Source organism: Podarcis filfolensis (genome assembly GCF_964270895.1).
Source record: "Podarcis filfolensis genome assembly, chromosome: 13".
Classification (NCBI taxonomy): domain Eukaryota; kingdom Metazoa; phylum Chordata; class Lepidosauria; order Squamata; family Lacertidae; genus Podarcis; species Podarcis filfolensis.
The window spans coordinates 38604900-38617301 of record NC_139615.1 but is presented as its reverse complement, the minus strand read 5'-3'; the positions used below and the strand labels follow the sequence as shown (position 1 = coordinate 38617301).

At 46.6% G+C, this 12402-nt stretch overlaps 1 protein-coding gene across 1 annotated transcript in view; it reads left to right on the top strand.

The window, feature by feature from the left end:
- ITGB3 (integrin subunit beta 3) overlaps window positions 1–9942 on the top strand; it is a 61439-nt gene extending 51497 nt beyond the window's left edge. The window contains exons 12-15 of the mRNA XM_083582771.1: window positions 1842–1942; window positions 4146–4265; window positions 6757–6923; window positions 7555–9942. Of these exons, the coding sequence (XP_083438897.1) occupies window positions 1842–1942; window positions 4146–4265; window positions 6757–6923; window positions 7555–7623 (457 nt within the window). The 3' untranslated portion in view covers window positions 7624–9942. The remainder of the gene's footprint in view (window positions 1–1841; window positions 1943–4145; window positions 4266–6756; window positions 6924–7554) is intronic.
- The last annotated feature ends 2460 nt before the right edge of the window (window positions 9943–12402 follow it).

Below are 12402 nucleotides of genomic sequence, written 5' to 3'. Positions count from 1 at the left end.
AACCATGCCAAGTCCAAGATCCTGATCTTCTCCAGAAGCCGGAGATTATACAAATGGAAGCTTGGTGGGGCAAAAATAGAGCAAGTCCTAAAATTTCAATACCTAGGAGTTATTTTTCAATACAATTTGGGGTGGAAAGCTCACATTCAACACCTACTTAATAAGGCCAAAACCTTGTCATATGCGCTCCTCCGATTCTTCTTTTCGGACGGAGCTTTGCATGTTCCCTCGGCCCTAAAGGTGTTCAAGGCAAAAGTGGTTGCCGTGCTTGCTTATGCTGCCCCGCTCTGGGCCGTGATGACAGATCTTGCTCCCCTTGAGACTCTGCAAAGCCAATTCCTACGTCGGCTCCTAATGCTCCCCCTGTGCGTAAGCAACGCAGCCATGCGACTAGAATTGAAGGTCGCATCCCTAGAAACTTGCCTGTGGAAGCAAGTCTTCAATTACTGGTTATCATTGTGGCATAGATTACCAAACCATTACCTTGCCCAATGCTTATGGCGAGATGAATTCTCTAGCCTTTGGACTAGCAGAATTCATGCCAAACTCCTGAGTTATGGAATCTCTCCCTCAGATTCCCTAAAACTAGACCAAATCACTGCTCAGAGACTGATCCGCCAAAGACTGGATGACATCGATTTACAGCGAAATTATACGCTGGGGGGAGGTGTTTGTTCGCCCCAGAACATTGGTATCACTTTAACTTACTGCGTTCCATCATACCTCTCCTCCCTTTCGACTGTCGCACATAGACTGGCCTTCACCAAAGCGAGGTTTAACGTTTTTCCCTCCAATGTCCTGAGACATAGGTTCTCAAAGGGCCAAGCCCCCGCCGTGTGCGAATGTGATAAGGTGACGCCGGAGTCGCTCCAGCACATTATGTTCACTTGCCCCTTGTTTAATGTGCTACGGGCAAATTTGTTGGGATCAATCATACAGAAACTAGAGGGTACCCCACCAAAATTCCACCTTGCCCAAATCTTGCAGGACAAGGATACCCACACGACCCTGAAGGTGGCTAGGTTCCTAGTTGCTGTCCTTTCCCAAAAGCGACGCCAAGGAGCTCTACAAGCTAATTAAGGCGTAGTATGCCTTTCCATTTTATAGTATTTTATTGTTATAGTAGTGTTTTAGCGATTGCTTTTGTTTTTTCTCCTTACGGCACAAGCTGTTATTTATGTGTTGTTTTTACCGGTATGGGCCTATGGCCGTAATAAATGATATTCTATTCTGTTCTGCCTGGACACTGAGGTCCAGCGCCAAGGGCCTTCTGGCGGTTCCCTCGCTGCGAGAAGCCAAGTTACAGGGAACCAGGCAGAGGCCTTCTCGGTAGTGGCACCCACCCTGTGGAACGCCCTCCCACCAGATGTCAAAGAGAACAACAACTACCAAACTTTTAGAAGACATCTGAAGGCAGCCCTGTTTAGGGAAACTTTTAATGTTTAATAGGTTATTGTATTTTAGTGTTCTGCTGGAAGCCGCCCAGAGTGGCTGGGAAACCCAGCCAGATGGGCGGGGTATAAATAATAAATTATTATTATCATCATCATCATCATCATCATTAGTAAAGCGCAGCTTCTGATTGGCTGCAGGAAGCTCCTGCAGCCAATCGGAAGCCATGGAACCTGCGTCAGATTTTTGGCTTCCAAAAGAACATTTGACAACCGTAACACTCACTTCCGGGTTTCGGTCATTCGGGAGCCGATTTGTTCGGGAGCCAAGGCGTTTGAGATCTAAGATACAACTGTATAGCCTCTGTTTTTGCAGTCATGGGATGTGGAGCCAGCATCCCTCGGCCTGCTTCATTATTCTCACTGTACCTGCTTCTTCCTCTTACGCAGGGAGTGCGTGGAATGCAAGAAGTTTGAGAGGGGGACCCTGATGGAGCAAGAGACCTGCAACCACAACTGCCGGGACGAGATTGAATTGGTGCAGGAGCTTGGTGCGTAAGAAACATGGGGCTCTCTGCATGACCAAGATACCTGCCTCAGGAAGGGATGGCAACTGTGCCAGTTCTTTCTTGCGTGATTAACAGCCACCCAAACCCAACACCATTCTTCTTCTCGTATTTTAGCTGCCAGCCATCTTTTCTTTTAGACGACGCACTTTTAGAAGGGGCTCCGTTTCTCCTGCCGCTTTGCTGAAGGGGCGCTGAGCAGAGTGGGGGAGAATTTTTTTCCCTTGTTCTTCCCCTCTAAAACAAGGTGCATCCTATGGTCCGGTGCGTCCTATAGGGCGAAAAATACGTTAAATGGCCTCTAATCTCAAGTGACATTTAAAAGAAAACGGGCGAATGCTACATATTTCATGCACAAAAACCTAGGGAGCACCAATGATACCAAACAGGTACCTTAAGAGGTACCCGCTGCCTTGCGGGACATCTTTGGGAGAAGAAAAGGATAAGAGTAAACCGTCCCTAAGACGGTTGGATGGCTCCTTGTACTCCTCCTTCCGGCAACTCCTGCAGCCAAGCTGGTGCCAAATGTATTTCTCTGCTTTCCTTTGTGCCATGTCAGTGAGGCTGAGAGGGGGTCTTTGCTAGAGATGGGAAGGCCTGGGGGAAAACTGGAAAAATGGAGGGGAAACCAGGTTTTTTTCTGTTTTTTTCCAAAAGCCGTTTTCCCCCAGAAAAGAAATGAAAAAAACCAGTTTGATATAGTTTGAGTATTTCACACACTCCTCCCCCCCCCATTTTTCTGGGGGGAAAAACAGCTTTGGGGGAAAATGGGAAAAAACCTGGGTTTATTTTTTCTTCATTTTTTCTGGGTTTTTCCCCAGGCCTTCCCATCTCTAGGACTCTTGGCCCAGAACCTCCATAGGCACCACCAGGCTAGTGCCATGGAAAGCTCCATTGTCTCTCTCTCTCTCGAGGCAGATGCCAACAACCTTAAGAGGACTCCATCCAGAACTCCTCAGACTCCATTGGTTTATGGCAGTTTCCCCCAAACATGAGTCCCTAGGTGGTGTTGGACTACAATTCCCATCATTCCCAACCAGTATGGCCAATAGGGATGATGGGGCTTGTAGTCCAACAACAGCCGGTTAGGTGCAATGGTCAGGGAAGACTATGGTCTATGGGATGCAACATCTCAATAGGTCCACCACCTCCATGGAGTCGAATGATGGCTACAAACCTAAATCTCATCAGGAAGTGGCCTGACTGCGACAAGAGTGTTAGGATGAATTGCATAGATAGCTCAGTTGGTTAGAGTGTGGTGCTGATAATGCCAAGGTTTGCAGGTTTGATCCTCGTATGGGACGGCTGCATATTCCTTCATTGCAACTCTGATTCGATGAATTCCCTCACATCTAGAGTACATCTAGAGCTCAGAATACCTGACCCAGAGTGTGGCCTGCCACATGTATTGCGTGCTGTAGTCCAAAAAAATCCGAAGGGCATCGTGTTGGGAAAGGCTGATCCCTGTATCTAGAGACCAACACCAGCTACAAACATTCAACTAGACTAGAATAGGAGATGGAATTCATGTAGAGTACAGTAGCCTCTTCCCATGAGCCCTGAGACGATGTTGGCAATGAATCGAGGACCCAGGCTTACAGATTCGAATCAGCTTATGAGTATTTGAGTAGGAGCACTTGCTTTTTGTGTGGCCCCAATCTGAATGCTTGTGACACCCCTAGTCCTACTTCTGAACTTCCCAAGAGCACCTGTTGGGCCAACTCCTGAAAGCGAGGGATGCGGGTGGCGCTGTGGTCTAAACAACTGAGCCTCTTGGGCTTGCCGATCAGAAGGTCGGCAGTTTGAATCCACGCGACGGAGTGAGCACCCGTTGCTCTTTCCCAGCTCCTGCCAAGTTCGAAAGCACGCCAGTGCGAGTAGATAAATAGGTACCACTGCGGCGGGTAGGTAAACGGCATTTTCGTGCGCTCTGACTTCCTTCATGGTGTTCCGTTGCATCAGAAGAGGTTTAGCCATGCTGGCCACATGACCCGGAAAACTGTCTGCGGACAAAGGCCGGTTCCCTAGCCTGAAGCGAGATGAGCGCCACAACCCCATAGTCTCCTTTGACTGGACTTAACTGTCCAGGGGTCCTTTACTTTTTACTTTACTTACTCCTGAAAGCGGTATGTGTAGGACTAAATGTTTCCATGTTCTTTCTTCTCACCTGCCCCCTCCCCTTATGTAGGAGACAAGGGGAAGGATGCTGTGAATTGCACTTACAAGGATGAGAATGACTGCGTGGTACGTTTCCAGTACTATGAAGACTCCAGCGGCAAGTCCATCCTCTATGTCATTGAGGAGCCAGGTGAGGATGAAAAGCCACAGAAATGAGGCTTGATCTTTGGAGATTAGTCCCCCCACCCATGCTTAATCTGCAACCTGAGAAATGCAGCTGCAGCGATGCACACAAAACGTCCGATAGTTTCATTAGCTGGGGGAAACCTTTTTAAGAAGGTTCCTGCTGCAAGGAACTTACAAACTTACGTGTTGGGGAAGAAAAGAGAAGAAGTAAGGGAGATGTTCGTTTGTCAAAGAGCAAATATCTGCCAACACAGCAGAACGTACCTAAGACTGCTTCTGTAGTAGATGAGGGTCAAGCCAAAGGCTTCATGGGAAAATGGGGATTTGAAGGAAGAGAGAAACTGGAACCACATACATGGCCAAGGAAGGTATGGGGGATCAGAAACTTAATAGGCAGATCTCTGTTAAGCTAGAAGTATCAAGTTGGAGAATGAACGTCCAAGATGGGCATTTTGAGCAGTGATGAATTCAGCAAAACAAAACCAAAGCAAGCTTTATTTATAACAATGCTGCACCTTAAAAGGGCCCCCAGAGTGACTTAACAGTAATAAAAGCATAAATAGAATGAAACAGAAGACTTTTTTTTTTGCTTAGGATAGCAAATTCTGCCCCTGTCCGTGCCTGCTGATAGATCAGCAAAGGGAAGCGAGAGCTATAGTCTGTCTCCCGCCTGCCTGATAAGGCTTGTGAGCAAAAGTTCCAGGGATCGTCATATGACACCCCCCCCCAAAAAAAAGAGAATGACGGAGATTGGGCGTGTTCAGGGTAGCCTGGCCCTAGACCCCCAAAAGAGAATGAATAAAGGCACCAGCAAATGCAGCCCTAGCCACAAGGGGCGTGGACCTGGCCAGTGACTCAGATGCAACTGTGTTGCACAGAGGAGATTGACACCCAACTGGGATAGATTACATGGGCCAGGCCAGACTTCAGTGGGGAGCAGTTTTGAGGCCAGCTAATGCCTCATGGGAAACCACAAAACTGCCAGTTCTCTTGCAACTCCATGGGACTTAACGCATACATTAATGCGGAAGTAAGATAGAGCTGGAAATCTTTGGCTATCCAGTACGCTTTCTGGGGAGGATCTTGCGACAGTTGCTGCATCATCAAAACATCATCAGAGACTGTTGAGACCTGCAACTCCCTCCAGGGCAGGATTCCAACTGCTTGAGTCGTTGTACGCAGTGGCCTAACTATGCCTTGGTCTTCCAGAGAGGAGGTTCTTAACTGTGTTGATCTGGCTGTTAGGGAGGCTTTAGTTGTGCGCACATTGGATCTGATTCTCTGTCGTTTATGTCCTTGTCTTGGGCTGCGCCTAGATGAGAGTTTATCCCACGTTTGATTGAGCACTATAGCACTTAACTTGAATTGCAGAAAACGCAAGCGTTGGATCAGAACTAGGACTGAGACGAAGGGGAGGAAGTGTTTTGTGAAAATCCGATCCCCTTCTCAGTTAAGTGTAAATGTCTCCTAAAATGCCCATCTTTCACCTAGCTTGGCCTCTAGCAAATGATCCCAGCTTGCAGAAAACCTATTAGAACCGATTCACGCATGGCATGTGCAGCTGTTGATGGCTAGCAGCTGAATGTGTGGTCATAACTCGATGTGGCAGTCGTGAAGAGATGTTGAACATGCATGTGTGAAACAGAACCATCAGCTGGGCACAAAAGGCCCCCAAGCTCTCTGTTCCCACAATAAGACTCCCACAGCTCAGAAGCAGAGGCCAAGTATCTTGAGGTGGTTCTGGCAGAGCAACTGCTTCTGGTGAATCAAGCAGGGCAGCCACTCTGAAAAAAGGTTATTTATGTATGCCACAACTGTGGCTTGTGTTTCGTTAGAAGAGTTTGGATTTGATATCCCACTTTATCACTGCCCGAAGGAGTCTCAAAGCGGCTAACATTCTCCTTTCCCTTCCTCCCCCACAACAAACACTCTGTAAGGTGAGTGAGGCTGAGAGACTTCAGAGAAGTGTGACTGGCCCGAGGTCACCCAGCAGCTGCATGTGGAGGAGCGGAGACGCGAACCCGGTTCACCAGATTACGAGTCTACCGCTCTTAACCACTACACCACACTGGTGTTTTCCAAAATGGAAAACGAGCAAGGTGCCAACTATAGAGGAATGGCAACATAAACTGACAGAATATGCATAGCTTGTGAGCCTAACATATAGAATAAGAGAACAAGAAGAACATACGTTGAAAGAAAACTGGAAAATGTTTATTGAATATATGTGCATATTTGAAAACGTGGACAGCATTAAGATAAATTTGACAATGTAAATAAGTTTTGATGGATGTTGTGCAAAATGAACCATGGAAAGAGAGGAAGGGAAGTCATTGAGGGGAGCTACTCTCATATGGGATGGGAATTATCGCCATGCATCCTCAGTAGAGATCTCTACTGGTGTGCAGATGTGAGTTGTGGAGAGAGGATGGGAATACCGACGTAGGAAACTTAGGAAGTTTTGCAGCCCTGTATAACACGTGCTTCTCTTGCAGACTGTCCCAAGGGGCCGGACATCCTGGTCGTTCTCCTTTCTGTGACGGGAGCCATTTTGCTTATTGGTTTGGCTACTTTGCTCATCTGGAAACTGCTCATCACCATCCACGACCGGCGGGAGTTTGCCAAGTTTGAAGAAGAGCGGGCCAGGGCTAGATGGGACACGGTGAGAAACACGAGAGGCGGTTGATGGGGGAGTAGAGAACAGCCCTGCAACATTTCTGCTGCAGCGGGGGAAGGCGTTTCTTGCAGTGATCCCTAGTTCAGCTTCCATATTCTGGCAATCCTCATGCTGCGGATCATGCCAGCCATGGATATCAGGCTTATACCAGTTTTCAAACGAGACATTGAGGGGGAAACAGTGTGGGTGTCGCCAACTCACATCCATTCCTATTTCTCCAGCACTGCGCTGCTGAAAAAACATATGACTAGACTCATTGTGCTAGCATTTCCTGCCCTTTGCTCTGCTTCATTAACTAATGCCTGCAGGGAAGGAGAGAAAAATGCTAAAATAATGATGACATGTCATGTTCTCAGATGCGTGCTGCCAGGGAGATATGCTAGAACCCGTGTGCTTTGGGTCTATTACAGAATCCTGGGGTTGTTGGTTTGGTGAGAATAATTAGAGATTCCAATCCCTGCCTCGCTGAATTATGTTTGCCAGGGATCACTGGGGCAAGAGAACTGTTAAACTGGTTTAAGCCTATATGCAGACACCTTTTGACAATGGCCGTGAATTAGCAGGTACAGTTTATGGTTTGTGCCAATTCCTTTACTCTTCTATTTCTCTGTTTCAGGCCAACAACCCATTGTACAAAGGAGCTACCTCAACCTTCACCAACATCACGTACCGTGGGAATTCGTGAAGATAGACAAGGCCTTGCAGGGCCTTTCTTACTGATGTTTACAGAACAGTCTGTGTTGCGCTGGCATGTGTGTTGTCTGTGTGCATTGTGTGCGTATGTGAGATGTTTTAACAGCTGTTGCTCAAATGGTTCCGGAGCTTTTGCTCTGCGTTGTTCTGCTGCCGTGTGTGAACTATGCACTATGCTTCCGAGATTCTCTGTTTACCTCAGCTCACCTAGTACTGTGGGCCCAGCAGACCCCAATGCCGAAGGAGAAAGCAGGCCTCTCTCATTAGTGGGAACAGCATTGCGCAAATCCCTCAGAGGGGACCGGACACTCTAGTTGAATAAAATTAAGGGGCAGGAATGTTGAGATGCAATCTAACTTCGAAGGGTTTTACTAATCAGGTTTGGAATTGGGGAGTTTTCCCTCCAGAAACAAACTTCCCCAGTTCAGATTATTACTAACTCACTCCTAGCTGAGCCCAAACTCCTCCTGAAGTTTCACACCTGGTTTGAAACAGCATAGCTGGTGAAATCTGTCCCTTGCTGTTGCCGCCGCCGCTTTCCCTTCTCAACCGAAGTTACCAGTCAGTTGGCTCAGGTGGGCATGGGAAAGCTATCTTGCAAGGCCTCCCTGGTGTCTTAGGTGATACTTGCCAGCATTTCTGGCACAAGGATACATGGGAGAGATAGTTCCCATGGATCCTAATTCCTAAGGGGAGTAGGAAAGCTTTGAGAAAAGGGAACAGAGGAGCCGTCACTTGGCTGACAAGATCCCAAGGCTCTGTAGTGCTGTGGACACAACTGCAAGCATGGCGAGACCGAACTTCTAACTAGGTTCAGAAATAGAAAGCATTTTCTGGAATTTTGAGGGGTGTGTGAAATTATTTTCGGAACCTATTTCAAACTGATCTAGCTTTTACTGTACCAAAAACAATGCACTGCATACTGTTTTTTAAATATATATAATATACCTCTTGCTATCTTCATCCCCAGAGTAATTAATAAGTGTTTTGTATTTAACTTCTAGAAAAACAAGAGATGCTGATGTATTTACAAGCTTTGCCCCTGACCGTTTTGTGACCCTCCCTAATCATTCACAGGGCTCAGTTTGTTAAGGGACAAAAGGCACTCTGCACGTGCTTGGAGGTACTTCTTTTTGCACAATGGTTCCGCGTGTTCCGAGGCTGAGCCCCTGGGTTCAAATCAAGCCCCTTCACACAACATCTCTCACCTTTGTGCTGCATCGCCAACTTGATAAGGCTGACGGTTTGGGGAAGGGTCATTGCTCACTGATAGAGCGTGTATTACGTGATGCAGCAAGGCTGGGGAAGACCTGGGAGAGCTGCTTTCTGTCAGAGTAGACCATAGCAGGCTAGATGACTTGGTAGCTTGACAAGGTATTCTCCTAGGTTCATATGAATCAGGAGCTCCTTCGTCAAGATGTGATATGTATCTCTGAGCTGTCGTCGTCTCACATGTTCCTGAATCCTCAGAGCCTCACCATGGGGGCAAGTTCTTAGCTCCTGCTTTCTTACTCAGGGAACCAAAGATTCGCCTTAAGGAGATGAGACTCCAGGGTTCTGGGTGACCTAAAATTTTCCTCAGGTTTGTCGAAGGGGGTGGGGAATATACTGAAGCAACCTGCCCAACGAAACCGTCTTTTTCTGGGCTTGCGTCACCCAGTACAGCTAGATGGCTCCCACCCCCTCCATCCTTGTTGGGCTGTGAACTATTCTGGTAGACTCGGGTATTTTCGCCATTGGCCCTTCTGACCATGGAAGTTGGCTTCTTGACCTGAGACCCATAGTCATTAAAAGAGGCGAGGAGTCGCAGAAAGGTTGACGCCCTCTTTCCTCTCCTTCCCGATTCTCACTCCACCACTCACGCCAGCGCTTCCATCGCCCCAAGCTTCCCACGTGCAGGCTGGATCCATCAGCCAAAGTATCTCCCATTGCCGTCACAAACTTCCGACCCTGGAATTAAGAAAAGGAGGCTGCAGTTAGTCTGTTGGGAGTGACTAAATGTAGGTCGGAAGAAGTTGAGTTCACATGGCGCCAGCTTCCAAGTTACTCCTTTTCCCGTTTACACAATGGATCTATTCTTCTGGATTTCTCAGCTCCTTGCCCCATCCGACCCCCCCCCCCCCAGCCCCACCTGTCCTCTTTCGGTTTTGCTGGATTCTGGGAAGGAGAGATAGGTGCCAGGAACATATTTAGAAGGGGACAGGCAGGGCTGTGTTGATTTGGGTGAAAAGCAGGTCTTGTTGAGGGCAATGACGTGATGGAATGAAGACTCTTGTCACACGCAAATAAAATCAAATTGTTTCAACCCACAGATTTGCCTGGCTTCTCTTAGTCATTCATTTGTCTCTTCTTTTTTTGCTCTTAGCCCAATGACAACTTTAACACAACGCCGCAAATTGCTATTGCTGGTGAAATGAGAATGTGGAGGCAAAGCTGTCTATTTCCGGAACTGTGATAGGTACAGAAAGGAGCACCTAAAATAATATGTGGGATGGATTACTTTTTCCAGTGAGGAAACACACTAAAGTGTTGAGGGGGGGATGGATTGGGAGGAGGCACTGTAGAAGTTTATAAAATCATTCTCGATTTTATAGCCGGTCCAGTCCCCAGAAAGTAACAAGAGGTAGTCTTAAATGTTCAATTTTAGTGGTTGCTAGACTGCTTTATCCTTATGATTGTAAATCTAAAGAGAGATTTGGAACAAGAATTATTTTTTTACCAAATGTTCAATAGGTTCAGAATAGACAGGATGAACTGGACAAAATAGTACTGGACAGAGTTGACAGACAAAGGGAAATGTTGAGACAGCAGTGACATCTAGGGGCATTTTGTGGGATTTCATCATATCCAAACACCCTGAGCATTCTACTGTAAAACAATATTTGCATACTTCTGAGTATTCGAAACTCATGTAAAATAATATAATTAATATAATAATATATATTACAATATATACAGAATTATTTACTGATTAAAATATTTATATTTATAAAGTATCAGGATGGTGTGCAGCAATATAAACCATTTAGAAAAAACTTTAAAAAGCATTACAAAACTACCATGGAAACAATTGGTTACCCGAGTATTTTTTTAATTTGACAAAATCTGCACAGGCCTTACAGCATTAAAAAAAAAAAAAAGTATTCAAGAGGCGGCTGAAAATAATAAAAAAATGAGTTTGCAGAATGCCTTCACAGCATCAGTGACACAAAATGCTTGACTTCTGGTTGTGACCAGAAGTATCACACCCAGTGCTTTTTTCCCTGGGGGTATGCAGGGGTACGCATACCCCTAAACAACTTGTGCATGTTTGCACTTTTGTCCATTTACTGTATTTATTTTCCCCAATTTGAACTATAAAATGGTGATTTTCTTGAGTCAAAATGAGAGTACCCCTAAACATTTTTTTTAGAAAAAAAGCACTGATCATACCTATACAGTGGTACCTCAGGTTAAGTACTTAATTTGTTCCAGAGGTCCGTTCTTAACCTGAAACTGTTCTTAACCTGAAGCACCACTTTAGCTAATGGGGCCTCCTGCTGCCGCCGCGCCGCCAGAGCGTGATTTCTGTTCTTATCCTGAAGCAAAGTTCTTAACCTGAAGCACTATTTCTGGGTTAGCGGAGTCTGTAACCTGAAGCGCATGTAACCTGAAGTGTATGTAACCCGAGGTACCATTGTATACAATTACCATATTCTTCCATGTATAAGCCGAGCTTATTTTATTAAAATATTATGCTAAAAAATGGGGGTTGTCTTATACACAGATAGTGGAGAGGTGGGACAGGCGATTGGTGGCTGCCACGAGCAGGAGATTGTCAGCGGTGTTTGGGTGGGTGAGACAATGTTTGCTGGCTATAGGCAGCGGCGGCAATTGGGCAGGCGATTGGTGCTTGCTTTCGGCAAGCGTGCAGATGATTGGTTGTTTCGTCGATGTGCGTGTGATTGGCTGTGGCGGTCCTGCAGGTGAGCGTTTTTCGGCAATCCCCCCCCCACAAAAAAAACTCAGCAACTGTGGGCAATCTCTCCCCACAAAAAAAGCTCAAAAACTCTTGGCAATCTCCCCCCATTTTCTCTATTTTTAGTCCCAAGAACTATACACGGGGGCGTGTTATACACAGAAAAATACAGTACATCTTTTTTGCAGGTGGTTGGTGGGGTAGAGGGAGGGAAGTCAAAGGAGCGCAACTTGCCTAAGGTCCCGTAAACGAATTTATATCAAAACTGAGAATCAAACCGAGGACTTCTTGTTTTATAGCCCCAAATGCAACCTTTTGCACTTACTCAGAAGTAAGTCTCAGGGTGGCGCTGTGGGTTAAACCACAGAGCCTAGGACTTGCTGATCAGAAGGTTGGCGGTTCGAATCCCCATGATGGGGTGAGCTCCCGTTGCTCGGACCCTGCTCCTGCCAACCTAGCAGTTCGAAAGCACGTCAAAGTGCAAGTAGATAAATAGGTACCACTCCAGCGGGAAGGTAAATGGCATTTCCGTGTGCTACTCTGGTTCGCCAGAAGCAGCTTAGTTATGCTGGCCACATGACCCGGAAGCTGTATGCCGGCTCCCTCGGCCAATAAAGTGAGATGAGCGCTGCAACCCCAGAGTCAGTCACGACTGGACCCAATGGTCAGGGGTCCCTTTACCTTTAAGTCTCAGTGAGTTCAGTGAGGCTTCTTCCAAGACATGTAAAGCCACTCCTACTGCCCTGCGATCATGGGGTGAAGGAGGTCAGGATAAAAATGCGCGAAACAAATCAATCTTTGTGAGCTTTGTAA